General features: G+C 47.5%; 1 protein-coding gene across 4 annotated transcripts in view; it reads right to left on the minus strand.

Moving 5' to 3' along the window:
* Window positions 1-3,139: 3,139 nt before the first annotated feature.
* Window positions 3,140-15,000, minus strand: part of dnajc13 (DnaJ heat shock protein family (Hsp40) member C13) — a 141,413-nt gene continuing 129,552 nt past the window's right edge. For 3 of the 4 annotated variants that reach the window (XM_079863183.1, XM_079863182.1, XM_079863181.1), the window contains 5 exons: window positions 8,880-9,059; window positions 7,887-8,027; window positions 6,289-6,432; window positions 6,099-6,198; window positions 3,140-3,735 (listed from right to left, as the gene is read on the minus strand). In XM_079863183.1, the coding sequence (XP_079719309.1) occupies window positions 3,638-3,735; window positions 6,099-6,198; window positions 6,289-6,432; window positions 7,887-8,027; window positions 8,880-9,059 (663 nt within the window). In that variant the 3' untranslated portion in view covers window positions 3,140-3,637. Of the gene's footprint in view, window positions 3,736-5,486; window positions 5,576-6,098; window positions 6,199-6,288; window positions 6,433-7,886; window positions 8,028-8,879; window positions 9,060-15,000 lie in introns of all 4 variants that reach the window. The other variant, XM_079863184.1, reaches the window with a different exon arrangement.

A 15,000-nucleotide genomic window follows, 5' to 3' on the forward strand; every position in this document is an offset into this window, starting at 1 on the left:
GAGGAATCATGGAGTCTGCAATCAGTGTGTGTGTTGTGTGTGTCTTCATGAGGAATCATGGAGTCTGCGATCAGTGTGTGTGTTGTGTGTGTCTGCATGAGGAATCATGGAGTCTGCGATCAGTGTGTGTGTCTGCATGAGGAATCATGGAGTCTGCAATCAGTGTGTGTGTGTGTTGTGTGTGTCTTCATGAGGAATCATGGAGTCTGCAATCAGTGTGTGTGTGTTATGTGTGTCTGCGTCAGAGACCAAAGAAATCCCCAATGCAGCTTTTAAAAAGTAATTTCCTTCCTGCAATAGAAGTGTAATATTGGGTCAAAACACCAATTCTCGCCATCATGGCAATTCAGGATAAACACAGTATTTCTATTCTCAAATGTTTACTATCGGGAACAAGCAGAAGCGGTGAGTCTGTGAAGGCTCTGAGTCGAAGGAAGCAGAAGAAGAGGATGGAAGTGAGAAGCTGAAGGTCAGTCAGAAAGAGTGTCAATGGAAGATTTGCTGGAATATCCTGAATCAATGAATCTTTCTTCTTGCTCTCCATTATTTTGCTTTTAACTCATGCACAAATACTGAACATTTTGTCCCTGAATCAGCGAGTTTTATCTGTAAAAATACACTGTTTTAATTAATAACGGGGCAGCTCGCAGAATAAACATGTGGATGTGAACTCATGATATTATGGTGAGTGAACGATTTTACAATCTTACCTGCTAAAAATAAAACGGTCCACTAAAACATACACAACAATCGGCCTTTATACAATGTTACAGCAATATTAATGCTTAAGTCTTGAGAGAGAGGTCGTTTTCACTAGAAAACATGACAGAGGCACAAAATGGCGGTTTCAACCATAGACAGTAAAAGAAATGGACACAGCGACCCCACTGGATTCAACGGAGAAAAGTGAAGTCCACTAGAAGTTCTTCTTCCTGATGGCGGCGCGACTGCGCAGACTCACACTGAGCTCGACGGCGTAGATGTGACGTGAGCAACCCGTCTGTCTTCTAGTAGCTGTGCCGAGAGAAATCTGAGTCATTCCCTTCCGAATCTCACAGAGACGGAGAGTGTGAGTACGAGCTGTCCATGAGCTCGGAGCAGGAGACACTTTTGCTAAGTATTCTGATTAATTATTTTGTCATTGTGCCTCCACGTCCCCCCGATCGCCCGCGAGCTTCTCCTCCTGTCCATACGGTAATCTCTCTACTGTGCGACAGAGAGTCGCAAGTTATGACACAATCGTTAGCCTATTACAAAAACTGCTTCTACGGGGCCATAACGCAAGATACAAGGTAATGGAGCCTTTTATACATTTTCGTGTTTCTTTAGAAATAAATAATGGACAAATGGAGTCTTCAAACGCCTCAGATGTAAAGTTATTCACTGTCAGAGTGACGCCAAAATGAATGGGAGTCAATGGAATGCTAACAGCAGGGGATGGTCCGCTAATCAGTGGCGGCGCCCGGGGAAGCTTCAGTGTTTTCCGAAACATTGGCCCCCTGGTTTCAACGTGTGTATGAAGAGAGAGCGAGTCCGCGGAGTGATACCAGAGACATTAAAGTAGCGCCGGTCTGAGTTTCGCGGGCGGAAAACTGTCCATTATCCATTACCATTAGAATAGAGATGTAAGAACAGCGCTGCCGTGGACGACCTCGATTATTAGGAAATATTTGTCCACTAGAGGTCGCCATTGACCAATCAGAATCGAGTATTGCAGAGCGCGATGTAATGAAAACTATATTAAACTTGCGTTGCGGTTTTAAATCGATAAATTCGTCTATGTACTATGCAGTGAATATGGTTTACTGCCAAAGCAAATGTTTCATTGCATTGTGTGTCTAACACCATTTAATGAACAGAAAACAGATCTATTGAATCAGTTCCACTGCCTCGGGAAAGTCTGCTTCCTCAGTAATCTGACTCATTCCCACAGGGAGTGAGCGCTGGATCTCACGCAGATCTGAGCTCTGAATGAGTCAGAATAACAGAGGAATGACAGGGGTCTTCCAGCACCTGCAGAAACTGAAGGGATTGAGGAAAGACAGAATCTGAGCACTTTAATCAAGTCAGAGAAAGACGGATGATGTCAGCAAAATGCTCAGCTGATGAACCACACCAAATTACTTCTGATGCTAATGTAAGACAGCATGAAACGATGCACAATTAAATCAACATTTCTTAGGCATTATAGATGACACGTGGCACTTTGGATTTGTTCTTCTAAATCTCAAAATGATTGCTTGTTATATGAGTAACTTTGGGGGATTCAGGGAATGAATGATCACAAAACCGAAGGAGCTGCAGAGGCTGTAATATGAAGATCTGTCGCCCTCATGTGGACACGCAGTGTAATGCAGACACAATATAATGCATCAAACATGACCTATGACTCTCTGTCCACCTTATTTTAACCTAAGAGTGAATTTTTTAAATTGAATGTGCAAAGCTTCAGTGTCCGCCATTTACATTTAATTAACTGCACATAGCCCGTCGTTATGCTGCAAACTGGTATTCATCATATTTTAATTTATCGTAATTATTATCAGGTTTTGTTCCCTCGCAAAACTAGTGACGGTTTAACGGGGAACAAGAACGAGATAATGCAAAAGATTTGCAAGCAAATGCAAAGCATTACAATAAAAAAATCCATTCTGTCAAATAAGGTGGATAAAGAGACTAGATTTCAAAAATACAACTGCATGAGGAGACAACAATTATTTTAATCTTCTGGTTTGCAGTGAATCTAAGCACTGGACCGGAAAATGAAATGGGCAAATTCTTCATGTTCACAAAACACTGCAAACAAAAAACAGATGTGGATTCCCTTTTATTCTTAAAATTTTATGTACAAGTGCAACTGATTTATTTTTTTATTAATGTACATTCAATATAGAAAGTTTATGTACGCATATTACATTTAACATTTCATAATTGCACTAGTCGTTCACATACATTTGTAATCAAGAGTCAGTACAATTTGTTCTTTGTCCTTTTAGAAGCTGATTTTCAGTTGGTCTTTATCATAGGTATAAATATTCGAGTGCTTTCTGGGGAAGGAGGGAAGAGAGACGGGGAACAGGAGAGACCGCAGACAGTGCGCTTCTCACATCATAATCAGTTTCACAGGATCCTTCTCAATTGCAAGGCTGCATGTTATCAAACAGAATATGCGTAGGATTGGTTGGGATGAGGACAGACTTCAGCTGAGACACGGGCTGAATGCGAGACGCAGGAAGACGAAGACGACACCGTATCAGAGATCTATTCATCGGCTCACTCAGAATGAAGAAAATAAACAAACGCATAAAAATATCTCAATACAAAAGTAAACTATTCTGCTCTCCATGGAAAGAAAAGATTTACGAGACGCAACTGAATATAAAATGAAAGAGGAAGAAGTATTGATGTATTAAAATGAAGGAATCACTAAAGACCATGAGTGCTGTGAGAGAGGAGACGACCAGCCCTCCGTTCCCTCTCTCTGTCCATCAGTCCATCAGTCCATCAGCTGTCCTCGAGGATCAGGAGGATCAGGAGGATCATGAGGATCAGGAGGATCAGGAGTATCAGGAGCTGCTCCAGACAGATGTCAGTCTCAGTCTCCGGGTCCGGCTTCGTCTGATGCTGTCAGTCTAATTCAGCCCAGGTCTCCGATGTCGTTGTCTACGGGCGGTGGGACGCTGGGGATGACCGTAGAGCCGGTGCCTGCTGTCAGATAGCCTGCCACTCCTGGACCTGAACATCAACACAGTCATCATCAACATCAACCAACACCGCCATCTTCATCGTCATCAACACCGCCATCATCAACACCGTCATCGTTGTCAACAGTCATCAACATGTCATCGTCAACACCGTCGCCATCGTCAACACCGTCAGTCAGTCAACACCATCACCTTCGTCAACACCGTTGCCGTTGTCATCAACACCGTCATCAACACCGTCATCAACACCGTCATCATCAACACCGTCATCATCAACACCGTCATCAACAACACCGTCATCAACAACGTCGTCATCAACACCGTCGTCATAAACACCGTCGTCATCAACACCGTCGTCATCAACACCGTCGTCATCAACACCGTCGTCATCAACACCGTCGTCATCAACACCGTCGTCATCAACACCGTCGTCATCAACACCGTCGTCATCAACACCGTCGTCGTCAACACCGTCATCAACACCGTCATCAACACCGTCATCAACACTGTCATCAACACTGTCATCATCAACACCGTCATCAACACCGCCATCAACACCGTCATCGTTGTCAACAGTCATCAACATGTCATCGTCAACACCGTCGCCATCATCAACACCGTCGCCATCGTCAACACCGTCGCCATCGTCAACACCGTCAGTCAGTCAACACCATTGCCATCGCCAACACCATCGCCGTCGTCAACACCGTCAGTCAGTCAACACCGTCCCCAACACCGTCGCCATCATCAACACCGTCAGTCACAGTCAACACAGTCGCCATCGTCAACACCGTCAGTCAGTCAACACCGTCGCCATCGTCAACACCATCAGTCAGTCAACACCGTTGCCATCGTAAACACCGTCGCCGTTGTCAACACTGTCATCAACACCGTCATCAACACCGTCATCATTGTCAACAGTCATCAACATGTCATCGTCAACACCGTCAGTCAGTCAACACCGTCGCCATCATCAACACCGTCGCCATCGTCAACACCGTCAGTCAGTCAACACCGTCGCCATCGTCAACACCGTCAGTCAGTCAACACCGTCGCCATCGTCAACACCATCAGTCAGTCAACACCGTCAGTCAGTCAACACCGTCGCCATCATCAACACCGTCGCCATCGTCAACACCGTCAGTCAGTCAACACCGTCGCCATCGTCAACACCATCAGTCAGTCAACACCATCAGTCAGTCAACACCATCAGTCAGTCAACACCGTCGCCATCGTCAACACCGTCAGTCAGTCAACACCGTCGCCATCGTCAACACCGTCAGTCAGTCAACACCGTCAGTCAGTCAACACCGTCGCCATCATCAACACCGTCGCCATCGTCAACACCGTCAGTCAGTCAACACCGTCACCATCAGTCAGTCAACACCATCAGTCAGTCAACACCATCAGTCAGTCAACACCATCAGTCAGTCAACACCGTCGCCGTTGTCAACACCGTCAGTCACAGTCAACACCGTCAGTCACAGTCAACACCGTCGCCGTCGTCAACACCATCGCCAACACCGTCATCGCCAACACCGTCATCGCCAACACCGCCAGTCACACAGTTAAAGTCATCAACATGTCATCGTCAACACCAAAAATTATGACATTTATCATTTTTAGAACATAACAGACATGGATGAAATGTTTTATACTGATCACTCAGTTGAATGGAAAAAACTGGACACAACAAAACACCATCAGTGCTGCATGTGAAGGTGGAGATGCAGATGGAAACGCAGTGGAAAGACAGATGAAGTCATCAGAAAGAGAGTGTACCTGTTTTAAAGTGAAAGAGAGGAGGGTGGGAGACTAAAGGCCAGTGCGCAGTGGACTACTGGCGGCCAGGAGAGAAGGAGTGGACACACCTGAAGAGCCCCAGATATAATACAGCAGAGAGAGAGAGAGAGAGAGAGAGAGAGGGAGAGAGAGAGAGAGAGGGGGGGGGAGAGGGGGGAGAGAGAGAGAGAGAGGGGGGGGGAGAGGGGGGGGGAGAGAGAGAGAGGGAGAAAGAGAGAGAGAGAGAGAGAGAGAGAGAGAGATGGAGGGAGCAAGCAGATGTTATAACCAGCAGGCGCAGAGGAACGACAGAGCAGTTCAGATCAGTATTGATACAAAGACACAGTCTACACTCGTTACATGTCAAAATGAGTTAAATACCACCCAAAAACAAGCACAGACACAGTGTACAGTAATGCAATGAAGACAGAAGTCTGTGGAGCAACTGCATAGATTAACTTTCTGACACACACTTTTAAAAGCACAGACATTACATGTTAACACGGGACAGAAGCTCGTTCACGTCTACATGTCTCGCCCACACACACTTCCACTGTAAGTGCACTGCTGTAAACACCGGCTTCTCAGAGACTGAATGTGCGCTGGACTCACCCGTCAGGTAACCTGCAGTCTGGGAGTCGGAGATGAAGAGGTCGTGTTTCTGGTCTTTGAAGGCACTCCACACAGTGGAACGAGACAGGATTTCATTGACCTGTAGCAGAAACACAGCATGAGTTGTGTTCTGACTGTGGCTCCAGTGTAAAGACCTGCTGAAGGAGGATGATGATGATGATGATTATACCTGCTCTCCGAACTGCAGGCTGCGGGTCATGGACTTCAGCGCTTTGACGATCTGAGCTTTGGTTGCTGAAGGGTTTTCAAGAGTCTCCAACCCGATGCCCTCCAACAGCTTGAGAAGATACGGCACAAGCTCCACTCTAAGAGCCTGAACACACACGCACATTAATAACTCTAAATATGCGCTGTGCTATTAAATGAAAGATAAAATATGAGAGAGCAATAGAATGAATAGGGTTGGGAATCGAAAATCGTTTCCAATTCTGGAATTGAATACTTAAGGTCAGCAATCTGTTACTTGTTATAAAAATTAAATTTCAATTCCTCATATCGATTCCTTTGTGAGCATATGACTGTACGAGCATATTCAATATGACTAAACCATTCAAGCGAGAGACGATTCTGTTCTCTGTGCTACAGGCGAGTATAACAGTATATTGGATCCGTGCAGCTCTTAAAGTGACAGCAGCCTAATATTCCTGCTGCCGTCTCTATAATAACACTAATCAAACAACAAATGACAGAGAAAGTTCACTCATTCAACTCAAATAACTTTTGTAACTATATTTGTAACGTATATTTTATTTATAAAGTAGTGTTATTTTAAGTCCGCTATGGAGGCTGCAGACAGAGCCTCCAGATGGCTGGGGCTTAGGAGGAGTGATCTGTGGGCCAGTGCTGCTGACCAACCCTGGCTGGGTCACGGGGAACTAAACATCAGAATGGCACCTGCTTGATAAGGGGATCATAACTGGGTGCGCCATCTCAGTTATTCTCTTTGCCCTTGCCATGAATTTTTGTAGTATCTTTGACTGTAGCATCAGGGAGCTCCAGTTTAGCAGCCCCAATGAGGAGTTTAAGGTCTTTCGCACCAGAGAGACACAACTCTATCGGGACTCTAAGGCCCCGAGGGTGGCATCAGCAGGCATCTCGGTGCGGACAGGTAGGAAGAGGAGAGCACAGGAAGGCCTAGAGATAGCAGAGTCCCGGCTGAGACACAGGGCTTTGGTTGGCAGCAGGGTGGCATGGCGCTGGCGGCATGATCAGGTGCTAAAGGCCGGTGAGATTCAGCTACAATTAAATGTTGTGCAATAAGACTAAATGTGAATAATATTGATTTTTTTTTTTACCTTATTGGAATCGAAATTAGGAATCGATAAGTATCGGAATCGATAAGCAGAATCGAAATTGGAATCGTTAAATTTCAAACAATACCAAACCCTAAGAATGAACAGAGAAAGTAACAGAAACTTGTTCAATACATTTTAACAGGCTTAATTAAGCATGAAAATGACTGAAGGAAATTTGCTAAACAAATCAACAAATGATTCATATTCTTTTGGTTTCTCTTCCTAATATATTTAAAAATTACAAATGCAGTGAAAATACAGGTATTGTATCGGCCTCGTTCTGGAAAAAGTGATATCGATGCATCCCTAATTATTATTACTATTAATATTAATATTATATATGCACAGATATAGTGTGTTTTCTGTTCCTGAGCCGTCCTGTGTGAGGCTGCTCCGGTCACCTGTGCCACAAGCTTGTTCTCTGTGTGTGTGTGTGTGTGTGTGTGTGTGAGAGAGAGAGTGTGAGGGTCACCTGAGCCACGAGCTCGTTCTGCTCTCGCTGGAACATGCGGTTCAGAGCCTCACAGGCCAGTCCTGCCATATCAGCCCTGAGCTTCATCCCCGTCATCAGCGGCCCGATGGCCTCCAGAGCCGCCATGGAGCGCACACACAACTGCAGCAACACACACACACACTTATTATCCGCACACACAACTGCAGCAACACACACACACTTATTATCCGCACACACAACTACAGCAACACACACACACTTATTATCCACACACACAGCTGCAGCAACACACACACACTTATTATCCACACACACAGCTGCAGCAACACACACACACTTATTATCCACACACACAGCTGCAGCAACACACACACACTTATTATCCACACACACAGCTGCAGCAACACACACACACACACTTATTATCCGCACACACAACTGCAGCAACACACACACACACTTATTATCCGCACACACAACTACAGCAACACACACACACTTATTATCCGCACACACAACTACAGCAACACACACACACTTATTATCCACACACACAGCTGCAGCAACACACACACACTTATTATCCACACACACAGCTGCAGCAACACACACACACTTATTATCCACACACAGCTGCAGCAACTCACATCACTTATTATTACTATAAACACTTCAGCCACACACAGCTGCAGCAGCAACACACACCACATTACTCAGCACTTATTACTTATTATTTAAAACTACTTGATATAGAAGTAGTATATTAGTGTACTTAGTAGTATATTATGAGAACTATGGAGACTTGTTTCAGTCATCAACTTGCAATTACACTTGCAAGAATTTAGAACTGTGAGATAAAAAGTCTCAATAACCTTTATTTATGTATTGCGTGGCAGAAACAAGCTTCCTTTTCTGACAAACACAGTAAGTGTGTGTGTGTGTGTGTGTTTGTGTGAGAGAGAGTGTAAGTGTGTGTGTGTGTGTGTGTGAGAGCTTGTGTGTGAGCAGCACCTCGTTGTCTGACAGCACGTGTATGAGTCTGATGGCACTCTTGGGCACAGCGTTGTTCTTGTGTGCGAGCGCCGTCAGCACCCGCGGGAGATGCCCGAGAGGAGGCACCTGATCCGCCAGCTGAGTGTGTGTGCTGAAGAGACACACTGCTGCGGTGGTGACTGTCTCCAGCGCCTCGCCCTGAGGAGAACACACACCCGTCAGGAGAACACACCCGTACACACACCAGTCAGCAGAACACACCCGTACACACACCCGTCAGGAGAACACACCCGTACACACACCCGTCAGGAGAACACACCCGTACACACACCCGTACACACACCCGTCAGGAGAACACACCCGTACACACACCCGTCAGGAGAACACACCCGTACACACACCCGTCAGGAGAACACACCCGTACACACACCCGTCAGCAGAACACACCCGTACACACACCCGTCAGCAGAACACACCCGTACACACACCCGTCAGCAGAACACACCCGTACACACACCCGTCAGGAGAACACACCCGTACACACCCGTCAGGAGAACACACCCGTCAGGAGAACACACCCGTCAGGAGAACACACCCGTATACACACCCGTCAGGAGAACACACCCGTACACACACCCGTCAGCAGAACACAGCAGTACACACACCCGTCAGGAGAACACACCCGTACACACACCCGTCAGCAGAACACAGCAGTACACACACCCGTCAGGAGAACACACCCGTACACACACCCGTCAGCAGAACACAGCAGTACACACACCCGTCAAGAGAACAGACCCGTACACACACCCGTCAGCAGAACACACCCGTACACACACCTGTCAGGAGAACACACCCGTACACACACCCGTCAGGAGAACACACTCGTCAGGAGAACACACCCGTCAGGAGAACACACCCGTACACACACCCGTCAGGAGAACACACCCGTCAGCAGAACACACCCGTACACACACCCGTCAGGAGAACACACCCGTACACACACCCGTCAGGAGAACACACCCGTACACACACCCGTCAGGAGAACACACCCGTCAGGAGAACACACCCATACACACACCAGTCAGCAGAACACACCCGTACACACACCTGTCAGGAGAACACACCCGTACACACACCCGTCAGGAGAACACACCCGTACACACACCCGTCAGGAGAACACACCCGTCAGCAGAACACACCCGTACACACACCCGTCAGGAGAACACACCCGTACACACACCCGTCAGGAGAACACACCCGTACACACACCCGTCAGGAGAACACACCCGTACACACACCCGTCAGGAGAACACACCCGTACACACACCCGTCAGCAGAACACACCCGTACACACACCCGTACACACACCCGTCAGGAGAACACACCCGTCAGGAGAACACACCCGTACACACACCCGTCAGGAGAACACACCCGTCAGGAGAACACACCCGTACACACACCAGTCAGCAGAACACACCCGTACACACACCTGTCAGGAGAACACACCCGTACACACACCCGTCAGGAGAACACACCCGTCAGGAGAACACACCCGTACACACACCAGTCAGCAGAACACACCCGTACACACACCTGTCAGGAGAACACACCCGTACACACACCAGTCAGCAGAACACACCCGTACACACACCTGTCAGGAGAACACACCCGTACACACACCCATCAGGAAAACACAGTCGTACACACACCCGTCAGGAGAACACACCCGTACACACACCCGTCAGCAGAACACACCCGTACACACACCCGTCAGGAGAACACACCCGTACACACACCCGTCAGGAGAACACACCCGTACACACACCCGTCAGGAGAACACACCCGTACACACACCCGTCAGCAGAACACACCCGTACACACACCCGTCAGGAGAACACACCCGTACACACACCCGTCAGGAGAACACACCCGTACACACACCCGTCAGCAGAACACACCCGTACACACACCCGTCAGGAGAACACACCCGTACACACACCCGTCAGGAGAACACACCCGTACACACACCCGTCAGGAGAACACACCCGTCAGGAGAACACACCCGTACACACACCCGTCAGGAGAACACACCCGTACACACACCCGTCAGGAGAACACACCCGTACACACACCCGTCAGGAGAACACACCCGTCAGGAGAACACACCCGTCAGGAGAACACACCCGTACACACACCCGTCAGCAGAACACACCCGTACACACACCCGTCAGGAGAACACACCCGTACACACACCCGTCAGGAGAACACACCCGTACACACACCCGTCAGCAGAACACACCCGTACACACACCCGTCAGGAGAACACACCCGTACACACACCCGTCAGGAGAACACACCCGTACACACACCCGTCAGGAGAACACACCCGTACACACACCCGTCAGGAGAACAGACCCGTACACACACCCGTCAGCAGAACACACCCGTACACACACCCGTCAGCAGAACACACCCGTACACACACCCATCAGGTCAGGAGAACACACCTGTACGCACATCCGTCAGGAGAACACAGCAGAACACACACCCGTCAGCAGAACACACCCGTACACACACCCGTCAGGAGAACACACCCGTACACACACCCGTCAGGAGAACACACCCGTACACACACCCGTCAGCAGAACACAGCAGTACACACACCCATCAGGTCAGGAGAACACACCCGTACACACACCCGTCAGGAGAACACACCCGTCAGGAGAACACAGCAGCACACGCACCCATCAGGAGAAAACACGCATACACACACCCGTCAGCAGAACACACCTAGACAAACACCCGTCAGGAGAACACACCAGTACACACACCAGTCAAGAGAACACAGCAAAACACACACCCGTCAGGTCAGGAGAACACACCCGTCAAGAGAACACAGCAGTACACACACCCGTCAGGTCAGGACAACACACCCGTACACACACCCGACAGGAGAACAGACTCGTACACACACCCATCAGGTCAGGAGAACACACCTGTACGCACATACATCCATCAGGAGAACACAGCAGAACACACACCCGTCAGGAGAACACAGCAGAACACACACCCGTCAGGTCAGGAGAACACAGCAGAACACACACCCGTCAGGAAAACACACCCGTACACACACACCCGTCAGGAGAACACAGCAGCACACACACCCGTCAGCAGAACACACCTGGACACACACCCGTCAGGTCAGGAGAACACACCCGTACACACACCCGTCAGGAGAACACAGCAGCACACACACCCGTCAGCAGAACACACCTGGACACACACCAGTCAGGTCAGAAGAACACACCCGTACACACACCCGTCAAGAGAACTAGAGCCCGACCGATATGGATTTTTGGGCGCCGATGCCGATACCGATAAAAAAAAGCCAGATACCGATATATCGGCCGATATTATTTATGTGTATATTATAATACAGTAGCAATATTATTTATGTGTATTATAGTACAGTAAGTTTGGACACACTTTACAATTGGTGTGTACAAACTTTTGATGGGTACTAGAGCCCGACCGATAAAGGATTTTGAAGGCTGATACCGGTACAAATATTTGTTGGTTTTAAAATCCGATATTCCGATATATCGGACGATATTTTTTATTTTTTTTCAGAAACGCGCAACAAAACATTAACAAATTTCCCCTAAAATTAGTTATTTGTAGTTATTTATGAGTTTTAACTAAAATAATATGATAATGCATTTTAAAAAGAAACTTGTTTCTTTTATTGTCACAACAGAACAGAGGAACATCAAAATATATTAAAGTTCTGATAAATAAAATGTATAAAAATACAAACGTAAGATTTTTTTTTAAGACTAAACGTTTAGTCCTTTGAACAAAAACAACAATTTCACATTCAAATTGACAACAAATTCAAATTGTCATAATTTACTCTCTCAAGTTGTTTTTTTCTTCTGTTGAAAATAAGTTATTTGGATGAATGTGGGTAACCAAACAGTTGATGTACCCCAGTGACTTCCATAGTATATTTTTCTCCTTTGGAAGTCAATGGGGACCAGCTACTGTTTGGTTACCCACATTCTTCAAACTATTAATATTAGAAAAATATTAGAAGGAAATTAATACAGTTGGAACAACATTAGAGTGCCTGTAAATAATGAGATCATTTTTATTATTGGGTGAACTATCCCTTTAAGGACAAGCGGCAGCGTGTTTACAATTGCTACTGTCTCTTTAAGAGCTGAGCACGACACGTCTAATGTACACGCATTTGACAAGCAGATTTTCTCTCAATTTTGCCTTCACTTTAGACAACCGACTTTGTTTATGTAAATCTTGTGTGTATTTAACAGTATTAGCACAATAAGACTCGAAAGATAACTTTGTCCAGTATCCAGGCGCTGGTAGAAAGGCTTTTAGTGCATGTGAGCTTCACATGTACGCGCTGAGAAACGCACACGTTAGAACAGCGCATCAGCATTTAAAATTAAATGTTTAACCGACAAAGCATTAAAGCACATGCACATTATGAACTTTTGTCAACTGCAGTGTTAACATTTTATGTGAATATAGCCTACGTCGCGTTGTTCCGCTTCACTCTCGGCTTATTTAACCGCAGCAAAACTGGACATGAGTCACGAATTTTGTCATCCTTATTTGAGTTAAGAGAACTGATAGGGATGTTCTTTTAATTGTTATTCAAGCAATGTATGTCTCGTGAGTCGTTACCAACTCACCATGAACACACTTCACCGATGATCTCACTCGCGGTTCTCTCTGCCCGACTCTGGCTGGATCAGCAGGTTGCAGAATGTGTGGCGCCTTATACACGAGTGTTGCCAACAGGGACGGTGTAGAGTGCCCTCTGGTGGACAAACTATACAACGCCAACACTCATAACATGGTTGAAGGGTGTTTCGTGCGTTTTTATTTTATTTTTGAAATATTCATTTATCGGCCGTTATAAATGCCGATACCGATAGTTTTGAAAATGCCTAATATCGGCCGATAATATCGGTCGGGCTCTAAAGAGAACACAGCATTACACACACCCATCAGGTCAGTACAACACACCCGTCAGGAAAACAAACCCGTACGCGCACCCGTCAGGAGAACACAGCAGAACACACAACAGAACACACAACCGTCAGGAGAACACAGCAGAACACACACCCGTCAGGAGAACACACCCGTCAGGAGAACACACCCGTCAGGAGAACACACCCGTACACACACCCGTCAGGAGAACACACCCGTACACTCACCCGTCAGGAGAACACACCAGTGCACTCACCCGTCAGGAGAACACACCCGTGCACCCACCCGTCAGGAGAACACACCCGTACACACACCCGTCAGGAGAACACACCCGTACACACACCCGTCAGGAGAACACACCCGTACACACACCCGTCAGGAGAACACACCCGTACACACACCCGTCAGGAGAACACACCCGTACACTCACCCGTCAGGAGAACACACCCGTGCACCCACCCGTCAGGAGAACACACCCGTACACACACCCGTCAGGAGAACACACCCGTACACACATCCGTCAGGAGAACACACCCGTACACACACCCGTCAGGAGAACACACCCATACACACACCCGTCAGGAGAACACACCCGTGCACCCACCCATCAGGAAAACACAGCCGTACACACACCCGTCAGGAAAACATAGGCGTACACACACCCGTCAGGAGAACACACCCGTACATACACCCGTACACACACCTTTACACACACCCGTCAGGAAAACACAGCCGTACACACACCCGTCAGGAGAACACAGTCGTACACACACCCGTCAGGAGAACACAGCAGTACACACACCCGTCAGGAGAACACAGCAGTACACACACCCGTCAGAACACAGCAGTACACACACCCGTCAGGAGAACACAGCAGTACACACACCCGTCAGGAGAACACAGCCGTACACACACCCATCAGGAAAACACAGCCGTACACACACCCGTCAGGAGAACACAGTCGTACACACACCCGTCAGGAGAACACAGCAGTACACACACCCATCAGGAAAACACAGCCGTACACACACCCGTCAGGAGAACACAGCAGTACACACACCCGTCAGGAGAACACAGCAGTACACACACCCGTCAGGAGAACACAGCAGTACACACA

This window comes from Squalius cephalus (assembly GCF_949319135.1).
Source record: "Squalius cephalus genome assembly, chromosome: 25".
Classification (NCBI taxonomy): Eukaryota; Metazoa; Chordata; class Actinopteri; order Cypriniformes; family Leuciscidae; genus Squalius; species Squalius cephalus.